This window comes from Eubalaena glacialis, chromosome 11, assembly GCF_028564815.1.
Source record: "Eubalaena glacialis isolate mEubGla1 chromosome 11, mEubGla1.1.hap2.+ XY, whole genome shotgun sequence".
Lineage (NCBI taxonomy): Eukaryota > Metazoa > Chordata > Mammalia > Artiodactyla > Balaenidae > Eubalaena > Eubalaena glacialis.
The window spans coordinates 4,941,648-4,959,595 of NC_083726.1; the positions used below are offsets into that span (position 1 = coordinate 4,941,648).

General features: G+C 56.3%; 1 protein-coding gene across 1 annotated transcript in view; it reads right to left on the bottom strand.

The window, feature by feature from the left end:
* The window catches only part of ARHGAP8 (Rho GTPase activating protein 8), a 38,614-nt gene that overhangs the window by 16,428 nt on the left and 4,238 nt on the right, over positions 1 to 17,948 (bottom strand). Inside the window, 4 exon segments of the mRNA XM_061206615.1 lie at positions 948 to 1,034; positions 5,747 to 5,839; positions 10,504 to 10,638; positions 15,150 to 15,234. Coding sequence (XP_061062598.1) covers positions 948 to 1,034; positions 5,747 to 5,839; positions 10,504 to 10,638; positions 15,150 to 15,234 — 400 coding nt within the window.

Here is a 17,948-nt window from a genome sequence, read left to right on the forward strand (position 1 = left end):
CCTGGACTCTCGATCTAGCCAACAGTCCCTTTGAAACTCACTTCAGAAGTCACCTCCTCATGGAAGCCTTCCCTGATATCCCCTCTTCACCAGTCCCCTCCCTAGCTGGGTTCAGCCCCTTTTTCGGCTCCTACTGTCACCGACTCGTGGCCCCACTCCCTGCGAGCGTCCTGTGGGCAGACACACTCCCTACACGGCTCTAATATCCCCAGCGCCTGTGACTTGGTGCCCAGAGGGAGCGCGACATCTCCACTCACCCTGCGGGGCTGCCGGCCTCACCTGCATGCAGCTTGGCGAGGGCCCTGCTCCCTCAGTGGAGCCCCCAGAGAGGGTGATGCAAAGGGCAGAGGGTGCTCAGGCAGGCCTCAGAGACTGAGCTCCACCCGGAGCTAACGGTGGGCCCGGGACCGACCACACGCCTTCCTGGGCTCCCTCCGCCCACCTGATGCCCTGTCCAAGGTGCGAACCACTGCTGTATAAAACAAAGCAGCAGACACATTAACTAGGCTTCTAGCTGGAAGCACCAGGTGGGCTGTCCTCCAGAACACCTGCAATGGGCCTGGGAACATTTCATGCTGTCCATGGTGTCATCCACACACCCGAGAAATCCCCCCGTTCTCTGCTCCAAAGCAAGAATGGTAAACACCAAGGCAGCAAACAGCAGTTACCACCGTGGCTGATTTTTTTTTTGTTAATCAGTTTTGCAGTGGTGGGTGAGAAAAACATCTTATCCGTGTACACAACCATCCTCAGCCTCGTTTCTCCGAGTCAGCAGTTAGCATCTTTTACTGCGAATCTTTGTTGAGGCCGCAGATTTTGGAACCAGATCTGGCCGGGCACACGTCTGAAAATTAAGCCTTCCGTGTGAACGGGATGGGACGGAGGCCCAAGGAAGCTCGAGGGCGTAGCCCACGCCTCCCAGGACAGGGTCTCACTCACTGCAGAACCTCCAGGCGGGGATGATCAGCTGGTCGTATTTGAGGTGTTCACGGAGCTCACTCAGATAGTTGAAATAGGTGACTTTTCCCCCCAAACTTGTGACTAAAAAAAACAGAAGCAAGAGAATAAAAAAAATGATTAGATGGCAGGAAAGAGGCCCGGGGGCCCAGGGGGAGGGGGCTGGCAGCAGAAGCCCTGGAAGAACAGTGCAGGCATTTCTCATATTAAGGGAACATAAATGCTGACACAGCCTAAACCCAGAACATAATGGAAGCAGCGCACGTCTGCAGATGTTCCGCTTTCATGAGATCTCGGATGCATCAAACACTCTTGAGAATCTCATCTGCATAAAAATAAATATCTGCCTCCAGTCTGAATGGCCGTGAATTTGCACAGATGTAGGAGAGCACAGAGCCGGGAAGCCCTGTGCCCACGGCTCCCGGAGGGGCACGCAGAGGGGCTTGCGGGGCCCAGTTTCTGGGGTCGGCAGTGGCTTCACTTTTGAACATCTCTCTGCGAGGGTGGAGTCACATCTTCATGACTGTGGGGACCAAGCAAAACACCCTCTGATTTCTCTCCAGGACGGTCACCCTGGGGCCCACGAAGCAGCACAAGGCAGGCAAGTCCTGGCCGAATGCACTCACATCCCCTTGAAAGCAGGGGTTCTCCTACACAAGTAATGAGACTATTTACATACACTGGTCCACTGTCTGACACCTGGTAGACATCACGGCCCGGGACAATTACTAATAAGGAGCCTCAGTTTCCCCAGCTGCAAAGTGGGGAGAAGAACAGGAGGCTCAGCTGGGTGAGAAGTTCGACGCCAGGCCCAGCCCGCGACTCGTAAACGACCACCACCTGACTGCTCTGCTGTTTACAGCTTCACTGACGTATCACTGACACACACGCAGCTGGATGTATTTCATGTGCGCCATTCGATGAGTTTGGACACGTGCGTACACTGTGATACCATCGCCACAACCAGGTAACAGGCATAACCATAGCCTCTAAAGGTTTCCTTGTGCCCCTTCGCTGTATGTGCTTGCGTGCGTGCATGCGTGCGTGTGTGTGGTAAGAACACGACACGAGATGCGCCCTCTCCAGGACGTCTCGAGTGCGTGATGCTGCGTCGTCAGCCCAGGCTCTCCGCTGCCCTGCAGGTTCTCTAGAACCTCTTCACCTCGCGTAACCAAAACAGGTGTCTTGTCTCAGACCCGCTGGAGCCCAGAGCCCACGGGAGGCCGAACCGCGGGCACCGGCTCCCCCTAGTGGCTGAGGGGGAGTCAGACCGGGTGCCCAGGCCCCTAGCCACCAGCACTGACAGAGGGGGCCTGGCATGAGCCGGCTGCGGGGACAGAGGTGTGGGCTTTAGAGCTGCAGGGAAGCCCCTCGTGCAAACTCCCGCCCGCACAGGAGCCCCCTTCAGCTTTCTCTCTGCGTTTCTGCCTGTTCCCCCTCCGACCCCAAGCCAGCCAGGCATTTGCTGGACACCAGGTTCCGCAGATGCAGGCAGGGCCGCCTTCCTGCCTCTCACACCCAGAGAAGGGCCTCTTCGCAGCCCATCCAGGAGATCCCAATGCGGGTGTGCGGTGGAATCGTCAGCCCCTCCTCCAGAGGGTCTGTGTCAGGCGGTGGGTGGGCGGTGGAGAGCCACTGGGCTCGTCCACTTCTTCCACTTTCAATGAAGGACTCCAGGGCTCAGGTGGGGAGCCACGTGACAGCCAACAGGCAGGGGAGTCCCAGGACCCCCAACCCTCATCCCTGCAGTCCCCTCATGGCAGGATAAGAGAGGGAACCACACAGGCTTCAGTTGGAATGCCAGCCAAGCCCTGACTTGCTGTGTGACCTCAGGCAAACTCCTTAACCTCTCTGAGCATCAATCTCCTCTCCTTTGGAAGAGGGAAAATACAGCTGACTTCATAGGATTGTTTTGGGGTGTCTGGCACATAAGGTACATTAATTAATCACAGATATTGTAATTAATATTGTAATTAATCACAAAAAGATAATAAAAAATTTTTAAAACAACACTAGCAGCTAACAGTGAACATCTGCCAGCAGGCCCTGCTCTAAACATTCCACGTGTAGTAAGTCAGTGAACTGTTACAGGGATAAAGTGACTTAAGTGGCATCGTCAGCCACAAGGGGAAACCAAGGCAGAGAGAGGTGGCATCTATTGCCCAGGGTGACGGATGGTCGAGGGCAGCCCACAGGCAAGCCCGGGAGGTCTGGCTCCAGACCCACCATGTCACCTAGGCTGCCACACTGCAACACAGCAAAAAGCAGGTGGTTTTTTCCCCAAGAACTTTACAGGTTTCTAGGAATCTTGGAGCTTTTCTAAGGTGAATGAATAACAGCTCCAGTAAACAGAAGAACATCTGAACTATCTTCTTGGGCAGCAGGGTAACCAGGACTGGCTTTCTCGCTTCGTCTGCTACGGCACCAGTGTGCTGGTCCTGGTTAAACTAAACAGAAGAACAGAAGTCCACCTTCCCAGCAGGTGTGTGTCTGCAGCGCAGGCACCCGGGTGGGAAAGCGGGCAGGGAATTCTAGTGAAATGAAATGAGCTCTCTGGCCACAAAAATCGCTCCCAGTGTTAAACGGGAGCTGACTCAAGTCCACTGTTCCAGGAATTCTCCGAGTGGAGCCTGTAGATGCCAGAATCGCGTGACCCTCTCTTGGGACCACGCGGCCAGGCTCTCTGGGATAAGGAAGGGCTCAGACCCCTGGCGGGGCAGCCCTCGGACCTCGACTGCACCACCTCCTAAGAAGCTTCAGTTCCAGAAGGAGATTGGACTTAAGCCTTCCACGGCTTCCCGATCTGGCCTGAGGGTTGCAGCAGGATTTATTAACAGGAAGAGCATCTCAGAGCTCCCCAGAAGCCCTTCGTCAAAGCGGGGATTCTGCGTAGCCTGGAAAATACACACCTGCTCGCGTGTGCAGGGCTCAGAAGTCTGCATGTTGAGGTGGGCAGTGGGGGGCACGGGGTTCCTCTGGTAAGTCCCTGCTCAAGTCCCGGAGCTGGCCCAGAGAGCGGAGGGGGCTCGGGAGGCAGCTTCGGGCCCTGGACAGCGATCTGGGGTCACAGAAGGGGTGTGTGCGCACGTGTGAGCGTGGGTACGTGTGTACTCGCTCGCTAAGTGAGAAGCGAGCGGGTCGATGAGACCCTGAGCGGTGCCAGAGTACGAAGGCTGCGAGAGTGGCCCGCGGAGAGGCCAGGTGCATGAGGGTCCTGTGGCCACTGTAACAATCACAAACCTAACAACTTAAAACGACACAAGCTTATCCTACAGGCTTGGGCGTCAGAACTCCAACACAGGTCTCACCTGAGTGTCCCAACCTCTCTCATGCCCCCCTGGGGCCTCCTGCACTGGGAGCCCCTCCCTCTGGCAGGCACAGGGCCGGAGCCGCTGTGCGAAAACCGCGTCTGTGGGCCTCGTTATCGTGGTGTGGTGCCATGCAAACAGTTTGTGCCAGGTGCATACAGTCAAAATGGAGGGAAAAGGGACTTCCCTGGTGGCGCAGTGGTTAAGAATCCGCCTGCCGATGCAGGGGACACGGGGTTCGAGCCCTGGTCCGGGAAGATCCCACATGCCGTGGAGCAACTAAGCCTGTGCACTACAACTACTGAGCCTGAGCTCTAGAACCCGTGAGCCACAACTACTGAGCCCACATGGCACAACTACTGAGCCCGAGCGCCTAGAGCCCGTGAGCCACAACTACTGAGCCCACGAGCCACAACTACTGAGCCCACATGGCACAACTACTGAGCCCGAGCGCCTAGAGCCCGTGCTCCTCAACAAGAGAAGCCACCGCAATGAGAAGCCCGCACACCGCAACGAAGAGTGGCCCCTGCTCGACACAACTAGAGAAAGCCCACGCGCAGCAATGAAGACCCAACACAGCCAAAAAAAAATACATAATAAATTTATTAAAAAAAAAAAAATGGAGGGAAAGAGGAGGTGCCGTGTGGCCCTGGCAGAGCCCCTGTGGCTTCACCACTCCCGCCGCTGCTTCCTGACTCTGAGGAAGAAATCGTCCTGAGGAAAGAGTCAGGATGCGAAGCAGGCAGATTGAAGCCACGGCTCGGGCTTTCTGTCGGGCGTGTGTGGGGAAGGGCCAACTCAGCGGGCCTGGGCTGCCCAAACTCGCTCGTCTCAAAGAGAGGACGACCCCTGACCAGCTCCCGGGAGGTGACCCCTATGCCCTTGGGATGTCCTGGCTGATGACAGCATCTCTGTACCTGGGCCTGGGGTTGTTTGTGCCAATGTGATTTATGGCGGGGCCCTGGGCCACACTGTAGCCGTCTAAGTGATGGGACACAGGGCTCAGGCCAGCTTCCGGGGTGAGCCACACCCTGCTCCAGACGCACGTCGTGGCCAGGGGACTGAGCCGGCCTGCGCGATCCCCCCTGCCCCCCGCAGAAGACGGGGAGCAGCGGGGAACAGGGCCCGGGCTGCCCGCATGCCACCACGTGCCTTTCCCGGATTCTACCCGGATCCTGTCTCTGTAAAGACCAGAACTGTGAGTGGGACAGTTTCCCGAGTTCTGGGAGTCCTCGTGAGGAGCCTCTGAACCTGAGGGTGGTCTCAGGACCCCCGACACAGGTGCATACATAACGTGGGTGCTCAGGCCATGGGGGGATTTAAAATGCCAGGCGCAGGAGCCGGTGCTCCTGTCCATGACCATCAGCCCTGCGACCCGCCATAGCCACGGGGTAGGCGGGTACCCAGAGACAGAACCTCCCCAGTGCCCGGACGGGGAAGGCCGTCCCCCGCCCCCCGGCCAGATCCCCACGGAGAGAGGCCCGTACCTGATGAGGGGTTTGAGGATGCTCCACAGGACTTTGATGAAGTTGGTGGGCTGCACGACACAGAGGGCCTTCAAGTTCTTTTTGTACCTAAGGTGGGAGAGTGAGATGGTTTCAGAGCACGAAGACACAGACACACCCTGAGTTGAATAACCGCAAAGCCGTGGCCTCAACGGTGAGTCTCAGAACCTTCTGTTTCTTGACAGCCAATTTAAGGACGTGGAACCAAAAACAGAAGGAGAAAATCAGGACCCCATGCCCGCCACTGGCAGTGTGCACACAGCACTTTACAGTTTGCAAAGTGTGCAGAGCCCCCACTGACAGGCGCTCACGCTGGGGCTGGGGGCAGGGACAAACTCAGCGGCAACCTGGCAACAGTCCCTCCTCTGCTGGGAATTGACCCCGGGCGAGGGTGGAGCCACGGCCAACCCCCCGCCACGCGACAGCACTAGGCAGCCACTTCAACGAGGCCCATCTTAGCTTGCTTCCCTCCTTCCTTCCTGAATAATTGAGTCCAGAGCCATCAGGCCAAGCCAAGTAGGCTGGCATCCACCAGGGCAGGAGGGAGGCAGTGGGCACATCGGGGCCTACTAGGGCCAGCAGGGGGCCGGTGGCCTGGCAGGGAGGGAGTCCTTGTCCAAGGAGGGCGTCCACACTGGGGTCAGCCAGGGACCCTCAAGCCAGCCCTTCCCACTTACAAGAGCCGACTGTCAGAATTCCAGCAATTTGGGGAGCCAGTTGTGAAAAACAGCCGTCATTCAATAACATCAACTTATGGGGCTTCCCTGGTGGCGCAGTGGTTAAGAATCCACCTGCCAATGCAGGGGACACAGGTTTGAGCCCTGGCCAGGGAAGATCCCACATGCCGTGGGGCAACTAAGCCCGTGCGCCACGACTACTGAAGCCTGCACACCTACAGCCCGTGCTCTGCAGCAAGAGAAGCCACCGCAATGAGAAGCCCACACACCGCAATGAAGAGTAGCACCCGCTCGCTGCAACTTGAGAAAACCCGCGCGCGGCAACGAAGACCAAGGCAGCCAAAAATAAATAAATAAATAAATTTATTAAAAAATAATATCAACTTACTATTAAGTAAATCATATTAAACACAAAGGTCATAAATGTTCCAACCTCATCAATTTCTGATCACTTTACTACATTTACTACTCCCTGTGCCCCTGGGCTATTCTGCCTGTTGCATCCAAGGGACGGAAGCCCCACTAAGGGGATGGCCACCCGTTTCCTGTCAGTCTCTGTCCAGTGGGGTCACGCTGGCTGCTTGGAACTGGCCACAGTGGCAGGAGTGACACCGTGGAAATCTTCAAACGTTACAGATCGGTCTCCGCAACCCCCCAGGAGCTGGTTAGTAAGCCAGACTGGGGAAGGGGGGTGGCAGGGAGTGGCAAAGCCCCAGCGAGAGGTGTCTGGGCCCAGGCAGGGTGAGGACGGTGGTGGCCGAGCACTGGAGCCAGAGGGCTGAGGGGGGACCCAACGTTCGCAGCCACGTGTGGGAGCAGGAAGGTGGCGGTGACAGTGGCCTGGCGCGGGCGTCAGTGCAGGGGGGCATGGGCAGGAGCTGTGCGGGGGCAGGGCAGCCCGAGCGGTGACAGAGCCTCAGTGAGTGAGAGGCGGCCACGCAGATTAGTCAAATGTGGGCCAAGTAAGGGCCGCGGGAGCCAGTCTCTCATGGTCAGAGACGAGACGTTCCAAATGCAGAAAGGGAGAAAACCAGAACGAGCCCACCCTGCAGGGCAGGACACGAACTAGTATAGATGTCGGTGTGAACGCACAGGTACCAGTAGGAATAGGTAAGTGTGAACATGAAGACCAGTGTCGATGTGTGTGTGTACGTATGTCTGTGTATGTATACACCCATGCCCACGCACGCACACGCACACACACACCAACTGTCCCCTGACTAGCCTGGGAGCCCTAAGGCCCCGACAGCAGCTAACACACTGCTTCCAGGGCCATGTCCCTAGGAGCATCTTCCCCTAAGAGGAACCAGGGCCCCAGAGAAATGGCGGATTCCCAGGCTGGGTGAGGACAATGTAAGGTGTGCCTGGAGCATCTCGTTGTTCTAGAAAGTAAAGGAAGGGCTCGGAGGGATGGGGACGTGTCTGAGGGACACAGGAGACAGGCTGGAGCCCACCTGGCCAAATCTGAACAATTTGAGCATTAAGATAAATATAGTCATGGATTATAACCCATTGAATAGAATGGGAAATCACATGTCCATATTGATATAAATAAACCAGAAGGGAAAGCTCTTCCTTACAGTAAAATGCCAATTAAGAGTCCCAATCACCGTTTGGCACCCATCTTAGTAATACTTAAGCCAAGAAATGGCAATGGAGGCGACAGCTAGCACATAAAACTTTGATGAGGAGCAGGATATTTATATAGTCTCAAAGTATCTCCCAAAGGAATACTAATTAATTACAAAAAGAAAAGCTTGCGATTCGGAGGAGGGCAGTTGCAGTGACTTCCAGGTGGTCCAGGGACCCAGAGCACAGCTGCCGCAAAGTCCATCTCTACAGGAAGGTGGCCTCCCTCAGGCGCCACCCATGGCAGGAGCTCCTTAGCAAAGGCGAGCACTCCTGGAAGGGGGTCACGTACATTCCTGTGTGGATGGTTCTCTCTTTAAGGAGCAACCTGGCAGAACAGTCAATGAGAACAGAAGATGAGAGGTCAACAGCAGAGAGAACAGAAAAGGATGCAGGAAACCCACCGGGCTGCAGGGATGGCGGATGGAAAATCCTTCCTGTATAAAGCTCATCAAATTCGATTTGGAGAGCCGCTTACATACCTTCAGTGATGGGGAACTCACTGCCTCCAGCAGATACTCCACTGTTAGATGGTTTTGAAGCCTAGGATGCCCCTCCTTTTGGCTTCCATCAAGCCAAGGTCTGTAATCCTACCCCGGCCCCCAGACCACCTTTGAGGGGTGTGGGAGAGACACAGAACAAGTTCGCCTCCTTCCATTTGAAAATGTATCTGTTTCAGCTCAAGACAGGGCTACATACACATATCCTTCTGCTGTCAGGCTGAGCTTCTGGAAAGGGCCACCTTGAACATGTCATTTGTTTTTCCTCAAGAACCTTGCTTGGCTCCCCACTGCCTCCCAAACAAAGCCTGGCATCCTTAGCACGCCCCCTACCCCTTGCCGCCTTCCCCCATGGTTCCCCGTGTGAACCCTCCAGTCTAGCCCTCCCATCCACAGAGCCTCAGCCCACCTTCCTCTTTCTTGTGTCTGCCACCTAGCAACGGCCTGCCCATCGCTCTAGGGGCCACTCAAAGGCTGCCTCCGCCATGCAGCCTCTCTGATTGTCCCAGCTGGAAGGTTGGTACTCACTGCTGGCCCCACCTCTCTCCTCCATCCTCCCGTCCAACATTTAACGAGAGGCTGCCACGTGCAGACCCTTTTCCACGTCCAAGGGATGCAGAGATGGGTCAGGGGATTGCAGCCAGATACAGGAGGCAGACTTGTTCACAAACGTACTGTTTTGCAAGTACATTGTCTGCTCAGGGACAGTGAGGCTGCAGGGGAGGGGCCGTTGATTCTCCTGGGACAACCCAGGAAGGCCTCATGGGGGAGGCCAGAGCTGGGGCCTGGTCGTCTCTGACTGCCCCGCAGGGCCAGCACATACAGTGCCTGATACATGACTGCAAAGTGAAGCAACAAAACTTTCCCTACGACAGAGGACAGAAAACCAAGAAATTCCTCTAAAGGTTTGATCGACAGTGACAGCAGGACCCGAAAGGCAGTCAGGAGGCAGGGCTGTGGGAAATCAGGCGCTGCCTGCCACTGTTTCACTGACTCAAATGTCTGTTAGGAAGATTTCCCGTACAGGTTTGAAAGGACTTGGAAGAAGGAAAAGCCAGAGGAATCCAGGATTTCAACATTAACGCCCAGCAGGGCCACCTATTAGCCAAATACACTGCAAAGTTGACTGCCATGCAAGACGTCACTAGGGAAAAACCCCACCAGCTCCAGGCTGTCCCCAGGTGGTGCAAGCACGGGGTGAGAGAGTAGGAGGGGGGACGGGGTCTCAGCTGGGGTCCCAGCCCTGCTGCACACCTGCTGAGGGACCTGGGGGAGATACCTGCCGCCTGGGGCCCATGTATTCTCATCTGTAACACGTGTCCATCTCACTGACACGAGACACCAGAAAGCCCCTTGCAAACTGTAAAGTGCTGCGCAGGTGGAAAGGTACTTGAAGGGCAGTGTACTGTTGTATTTCTTTGCCAACAAGTCACTGGATCAGGGTCAGTAATTTAGGGTACCTGAGCCCAATCCAGCCTGCGCCTGCTTTTGTACAGCCCACAAGCTGAGAATGGCTTTACATTTTTAATGGTTGAAAAAAATTAAAAGAATAATATTTCATGATATGTGAAAATGACATTCACACTGCAGTGTCCATAAATAAATAGTTCTGCCTATTTGTTTATATATGGTCTTCGGCTGCTTCCAGACGTTATGGCAGAGTCGAGAGGTTGTGACAGAGACCCGGTGGTCCCCAAAGCCAAGACGCTGACTGTCTAGCCCTTTCAGAACGTGTGTGCCCACCCTGCCCCAGATGACAACGGTGGACAGCGGCCCCTGGCCCTGAAGGGAGGTCAACCTAACACCCCTCCTGGCCCTCGGTATCCCGCCCTCCCCCACTGCACAGCCGTGACCCCTCCTGTCACCTGAGCCTCCCCCTCACTCGGCCTGCACCCTGATGTCCCCCCCAAAGCTGGAGGGCACCCACCTCCTGTCAAACTCTTTGTAGGCGCTCTGGAGCCAGCCCAGGGACGGCTTGTTCTGGCTGTTCAGCCCATAGTGGAAGTAGACGATGGTGTAATCGCTCTCCATGTACTGGTCCAGCGTGTATTTCAAATACCTGGGCACAAAGCACAGGATGCAGTTATGAAAAGCTCACCATCGCTGAAACCAAATATGCCTTCCCCATAATGGAAACTATGGTCACCCAGTGGGTGCCAGCACCAGGCCATTTGGGGACATGTCCAGGGCAACACTCAGAATCCACATGAAGCGGGGGCCCAGTCCTCATTTCTTAGATGACAACTGAGGCTCAGAGACATTAAGTAACTTACGTAAGGTCACACAGCCAGTGAGTGGATGTGGTAGCCTGAATACGGCCCCCGAAAGACATCCTCGTCAAATCCCCAGAACCCATGAATGTGGCCTTACTTGGAAAAGGGTCTTAGTAGATGTGATTAAGATAAGGATCTGGAGAGGAGGCGTTTATCCTGGATTATACGGGAGGGTGATAACTGCCATCGCTTGTATCCTGAGAAGATGGCTGTGACGAGGGAAAGTCACGGAGGGGAGACGGCCATGTGAAGACAGAGGCAGAGTACAGAGGGATGCGGCCACCAGCCCGGGAGGGTGAAGGGTGGCCGACAGCCACCAGAAGCTAGAAGGGGCAAGGAAGGATCCTCCCCTGGAGGCGGAGCTCCCTCTAGGACTGCAGACCTGAGGACACCTTGCTTTCAGACTCCTGGCCCCCAGGACCGTGGGAGAATAAATTTGGTGTTTCACGCCACCCAGTTTTGGGTAATTTATTATAACGGCCGCAGGAAACTAACACAGAGGATGAACTGGGATTCAACCCGGGACTAACTCAGTCCCTCCACGTCAGACTCCCTGCTGTTCTGCTGTATTTCTAGAAGCAAGCAATTCCTTCTTTCCAGATTAGCTAACGTTTTTTATTTTTACTGGAAAGCAGATCCTGGCTCTGCTTGGCTTCTGTCATTTGACCTCACAGGATAAGCTCTACAAATCCAGTGATCGCTTCTCAGGGCTGCAGAGCCCTGCTCCTTCCCGGCCGTGCCTACGTGACCCGCTTAAAAAGGCCTCATCCGTCCACCTGTAGATGAGCTGCAGAAGGGCCATTCCTGAGCCCATCAGCACTCTGGCTCCCGACCTCCAGCTGGTCCGGCCAAGTTCTCGCATGTCACGTCGCCCGAGTCATTCATTACCTAGAAGCGCATCCTGTAATTAATCCGGCCTGGTGCTCCAGGAATTCAGGCCTGGCTTCTCCAAGTCTGTGGTGGGACCACAGCTGCCTTCACCGTGAGCCGTGTAAACGCGGCCCGCCGGAGCTCTGGGGTTCACAGTGTGGGCTGGGTGCTCGGGCGGGCCAGCATCCCCAGAACTGCGTGAGGAGAAGACCCCAGCAGCCTCCGCCGCCTGCCAGCATTCGGCCGCCTGCATGGCCGGGACAACGCAGTGGGATCTTTTCCTTGCTCAAAAGGATGTCAGCGTCTCCTTAGCTGGTTTGATTTCTAAACAACGTCAGAGTACCCTCCATCCAAAGCACTGACTATGTGACCTGCAGGCCCTTGCACGTATTTACCCATTTATTTAATCCTCACAACAACCCCATGAGGCAGGTACTAACATGCCCATTTTACAGAGGAGTCAGCTGAGGCTGGCAGAGGAGAACCAGTCAGGGGCAGAGCCAGGATCCGAAGGGAGCGGCCTGGCTCCGGAGTTCACTCTCTGACCCACACTGTCCTGCCCCCAGAAAGCCACGTACCCCCAGCCATCATCGGCTTTGATGTAAAAATGATGCGAAGCTGACCTCACGCAGTACGTGGTTTGGGTTTGGCGATGTGGAAGCAACTTCAATGCCCAGACTCACCCGGGCACGGGTCCTTTGGACCAAGCCCTCGGGGCACAATTCACTGAGCCCATCCTTCCCCGATGGAACCCAGATGGAGATCTCTGACTTCACACAGAGAGTCCTTGAGCCGTTGAGAATGCCTCCTCATTCCTGAAAGGATGGTCGCGCTTGCATTTCTCAACTTTTTCAAGAAAGGAGAACTAGGAAGATGTCCTTGCCTGGCTCCCTTATCCACCCTGGACACGTATGGTAAAAGCAGGCACCTCTCCCCTGCCCCTGGGTTCTGCCCACAACGTGCCGAGTCCTTCTTGGGATCTCAACATGTCTGCATGCGTGCAAGTCATGAACTAAATCACTGGTTGAGCTTCAAGGACAAGGACTGATTTCTTCACCCATCTCAGAAGTAGGAGCGCACATCTGGCCACAGGAAAGCCACCCACTTGGATGGGAAGAAGGAGGATGATGTCCATGGTGTCACTTTTTCCCCGAAAAGCCATAGAAAAGACTAAGCATTAGGGCTCATCCTATCACGGCCGAGAAGCCCATAGAGCACCTCTGAGTCAAGTAGAAACAGGTGCTCCTTCCTCCAGGCAGACGCCTCCTAGCGCTGGGTGAGAAAAGACCCGCTTGCTAGGAGCCCTTCGTGTCAATGCCCTTGGGCAGTGGACAACCTACACAACTGTTCACAGCGGCCATGCTTACCACTTCCATCTGGTGGTGAAGGTTTCTGAGGCAGGTGCATGGAAAGAGCACAATGTATCTGTTGTTGTCAGAGGTACCTTTTTTTGGATTGAGGTGAAATTCGTAACGTTAACCATCCTAAAGCGAACAATTCAGTGACATTTAGTGCATTCACAACATCGTGAAATCACGACCTGCATCCGGTTCCAAAACCTTCTCATTGCCCCAGAGAAAGCCCATACCCATTAGGCGATCATCCCTCCTTCCCTGCCCCGCCACTGCCAGTAACCCCACCTGCTTTCTGTCTGTCGGGGGTACGTCTGTCTTTACAAGAAAACAAATGCTCAACTCATCCCTGGCCCAGCAGTGGTACCCTCGGTGAGAGGTGACCCACAGGTCATGGATTATTTGATGCCGCAAAAGGAATCATCTGGCAACGGAACGTGCCCAATCTCAGAGGACCGCAGGATACGAGTTCTCCGGGAGCGGGCATCCTCTGTCCTGTGTGCCCCGTAAACACAGAGTGGGCTGAGGGCAGAGTCAGCTGCTTGGGAGGAGGGGCGGAGGGGAGCGCCTCCTGGGACGGCAGCTCACCGGCCGGGGTAACCGGCCGCCTGGGATTCTGGCTCGCCTTGCGAATTCCACGGCCAAGCCCATCACGCGGCAGCAGAAGTGGCTAAAGACCCTCTGGGCATCTCCTACCGGCAAGGCTCTTGCTGTCGCCATTCTATCTTCAGCAGCTCTTGGAAGATTCTTTAACAAACGAGGTCGGATGCCTGGGTCAGGGGGATTCTCGTGAAACAAGCAGCCCAAAGGTTTCCAGATGCTCCTATGATCCAACTGTGCCTTTGTTCGCTTTGAGCTGTGGGCCCCAGGCCACGGCCGCTGGGCACCACGCTGTGGTGGACAAGCGGGGCTTCCATGGTCGAGAAGGAAGCGGGTTTGGAAGCAGCCCTGGCAGAGCTCCCGGCGCTGTAGCCCCCGAGCCGGCCCAGCAGCGGGCGAGTCTGCCCCGGGCCAGCCTTTCCTCCTCTCTGTCCCTCACAAGGGGACACAAACATTTCCAGGGATGCCCGGACTTGGGCTGGGGTTAGGCTGCTTGAGTGAAACGCAATCGGCACGTTGTCAGGGACCACAGTCCGAGGCCCGGAGCACCCACACGAGCCCCACGGGCGCAAGAATGTCCCAAACGTGGGACACGAGTCACACGGGCGCCTGGCCTCTGCAGGTAACCTGAGCGAGGACTCGACCCCCAGCAAGAGCTGCTGGGCAGGAGGGCACTTCGCTTGATTTCAAGCAGCCTCGGTGGCCCTGGACCAGGAGCTGCCCTCCTCCCCAGGCCAAGCTTGTCACCAGACCTGAGGTCGCCTGCTCACCCGGGTGACTCTGGGCTGCAGTCGGGACTTTGCCAGCTCTCAGGACACCGGAGGGACCAGGCCAGGGAGGAGGCCCCGGGAGCAGCGTGGCTGTACAAGGCGCACAGACCCAGCAGAGCGGGGCAGGATGGAGGAGGGGTGAGGGCAGCTGAGGCCACGGCAGGTGAGTGGGAGGCGCTGCCTTCTGAGCAGCAGGAAATGAAGCAAGTGCAGAGGGCGGCCTGTGTGGCTTTGAGAGGGAGGCCGTGAGGGAGGGAGGGCGGAGGCCTCAAAGGGCCCTGAGGGAGCTTCCTGGCGGCCTAGTGGTTAAGATTCCAGGCTTTCACTGCCGTGGCCAGGGATTCAGTCCCTGGTTGGGGAACTGAGATCCCGCAAGCCGCGTGGTGTGGCCAAATAAATAAATTAATTAAAAAATAAAAGGGCCCTGAGTCCAGAGTTAAGTCTGTGGACCTAAAGCCACCCGAGGCGGGGGAAGAAGACAACAGTCCTGCGGGTGGATTGGTGACCTGGCACTGACGTGACATCCGCCTGGGGACCTGCTGGTCAGTCTGTTAGCCTTTGACCTTGCACAACCGCTCCGTGCTGAGAGTGACGGAGAGGCACCTGCACAGGGAGGGGGACACACACAGGAGTGGGGTGGGGAGGGCGGCCTAGGGAGGGGGTGTGTGCAAGGCGGGGCGTGGAGGGGGCACAGGGCAGACTTAGCCCAGCAGCCGCCTGTGGTTGGCTCGCGAGAGGCGGGGCATCCGGCAGCGGCAGAAAGTGACGACTCGTCTTCCGAGGCGGTGCTCCCCTGCAGGGCAGACAGCCCTGAGCCCTGGTCCCGGCACCGACACCCAAGGCTGCTGTCTCTTGCCACAGCTGGGGGCGATCCCAAAAAACAGCAGCCTCTGGACCAGCCCACCTGAGCCAAGAGGCACGGGAGGCTGAGGTGAGGTGGTGGCAGCGCATGCCGGACGGGCACCTACTACCTGACGCTCTGGGTACCTTAGCCGAGGTCACCTGCACCACCACCTGCATCCCCAGAGCACACGCTTGCTGCCCGTGCCTGTGGCTCGGATGGCGTCCAGCAGTCACTTACTGATTGATGGGAGGACTGGCTATAGGAAGAGTATCAGAACTGGAGAAGATAGAAGGGTGCCCCTCCAGAAGTGTACGCGATTCTGAACTCACTTTAACTCACAGTGGACAAGTATTCACAACTGTTCTCAGACATTTACTTAAAATGAGCAGAATGACAGCAGAGCATCCTTACCCCCGCCCAGCTCAGAAGGGCGAGTCAAGATCACACACGTGTGCACACGCTCACACGTGCAGACACACACACATCACATGCCCTCGGAGTCCCGCCGGCTGCCCGGCCAGGACAGCTGTTTGTGATTTAGGACACGTCGGCTTCTCCCAGGAGCCTGCAAGCCACTGGCACGTTCAGAATTGGACAGTCGTTTCGGTTTCCAAAGACAGCGGCCTTTCCACGGGTTCCTTGAGAATTCCGGTCATGGTTTCTGTTTGTTTAGAAAGCTTCTGTTGAAAGTGCTGCCCTGGAACCCACACATTTATCTGCTTCCCTTGCCAGATGGGCATTTTCGGGCACAAAAACCTTCGATGGCTATGCCTGGAAGTACAAAGTGTTTTCCAAACAGTGCTTCTAAAATCTTGGAAGCCAGGGCTCCACGGCTCACCTGAGCCTGTGCTCATCTGCGAGAGGGAAGGGAAAAGGACGACTTTGCTTCTGAAGATAGGAATTGTTTGTGCAGCTACTGAAGGAACATGGAATTGAATGCCCCTGGGGCTGAAAGGGAAGTCAACATCCACGTCAAAATGTCGAAAACAAAAGAATTAGGAGCATTTTTAGCATTGGAATCAGACCAAGTGGAGAGTCTCGGGGACGTGCTAAATGGTTTGGTGAACGGAAGACCAGTTCTGGAGCAAAAAGACCAGGTATGGCCCCTGCCTGGCCCCATGGTCCAGGGGAAAGGACAGGGATGGCGTGGGGGGAGTGTCTGCCCAGCTCTGCGAACCCCTCTCTGAGAACCAGCCAGGGCTCCATCAGCCACGTCCACATCTGCAGTGACTTCACAGGTGGGGGCCGCCGTCCGCCCCAGGCCGGCCCTCACTTCAGACACCAGCTATGTGTCAGGGGTCCCCAGGCCACCCAGCTTCTGACCAGCTGCCTACAGATTCGGAGCTTCTCACTACCCCCCTCACAACCAATAATTCATTGACTCACAGAACTCAGGAAAGCGCTATACTTACAATTAGTTTTATTATAAAGAATTATAAAGAATACAAGTCAGGACCCAGCAAGAAGGGAGATGCACAGGGGAGTCGGGTGGGGGATCGGGGGTCCTGGCCATGGAACCTGTGTGCCCGCTCCCCATGCAGTCAGGACATCGACCACACACCATTACCACCAAACAGCTCCACTGAGCCGCTGTGTTCAGCGCAATTGTTGGGGTTTCATTACATAGGCATGACTGGCCGAATCATGATCCAATCAATATGCAGCAACCCATGCATCCACCCATGCATCCACACGTCCATCCATCCGTCCATCCATCCACACACCCATCCATCCATCCGTCCATCCGTCCATCCGTCCATCCGTCCATCCGTCCGTCCATCCATCCATCCACATGTCCATCTATCCATTCATCCATCCATCCGTCCATCCACACGTCCATCCATCCATTCTATCCATGGGTACTGCTGATTAAATCATTGAGCTGGTTTACTGAGCTTGGTCTCCAGTGCCCCCGAGGCCACAAAGCCCCAACCCTCTAGTCACTTGGCGGGGTCTCTCCCGCACAGCAGCCCCACCCAGAGTCGTCTCGTGAGCATAACTATCTAGGGGTCCTGCACGAGTCACCCCCTAACATAAACTGTCACGAATCACTAAGATACTCCTATCACTTGGGAAATTCCAAGGATTGAGAGGCTACCTCCCGGGAACTGGGACAAAGGCCAGACACATTCTTTACTGCAGTGTCCCATGACCCTGCACCCCAGCCCACTGTCCGCTGTGCCAGAGGGGCCTCCACCCACCAGGCTGGGGATGCAGGGAGAGAAGCAGCAGGAACCAGGGCCTCGGATGGGGCACACCACCGACATGACACACTACTCCCAGCTTCGGGGCCCAAACGAGAGACGGTGGTGGGAAGGAGGGAACGAGACTACTGGGACGAGGAGGGCTAGGGGCCCTGGGGAGCCCGCAAGGAGGGTCAGGGACACGATCGGGGGTTCACTGGAAGGCCCGCCCAGATGCCAGCTGGAGGACGGCCAACAGCAGGATGTCCCGAGTGGAGACTGCCCGGTGGAAGGAAGTGGGGGGAGGCAGACAGAGACCTGCAGGCCAGCGATGGGGGGTGGGGAGCCAGAAGGCCCCCGCAGAGAGCTTGGGTGGCCGGGCCACTCACTGGGGAAGGAACACAGGAGGAGGCAGGGGGGGCACTGGGTGGGGCTGTGGACACGGGCTGGGGCTCCACCGAGGACCCCTCAGGGAGGTGA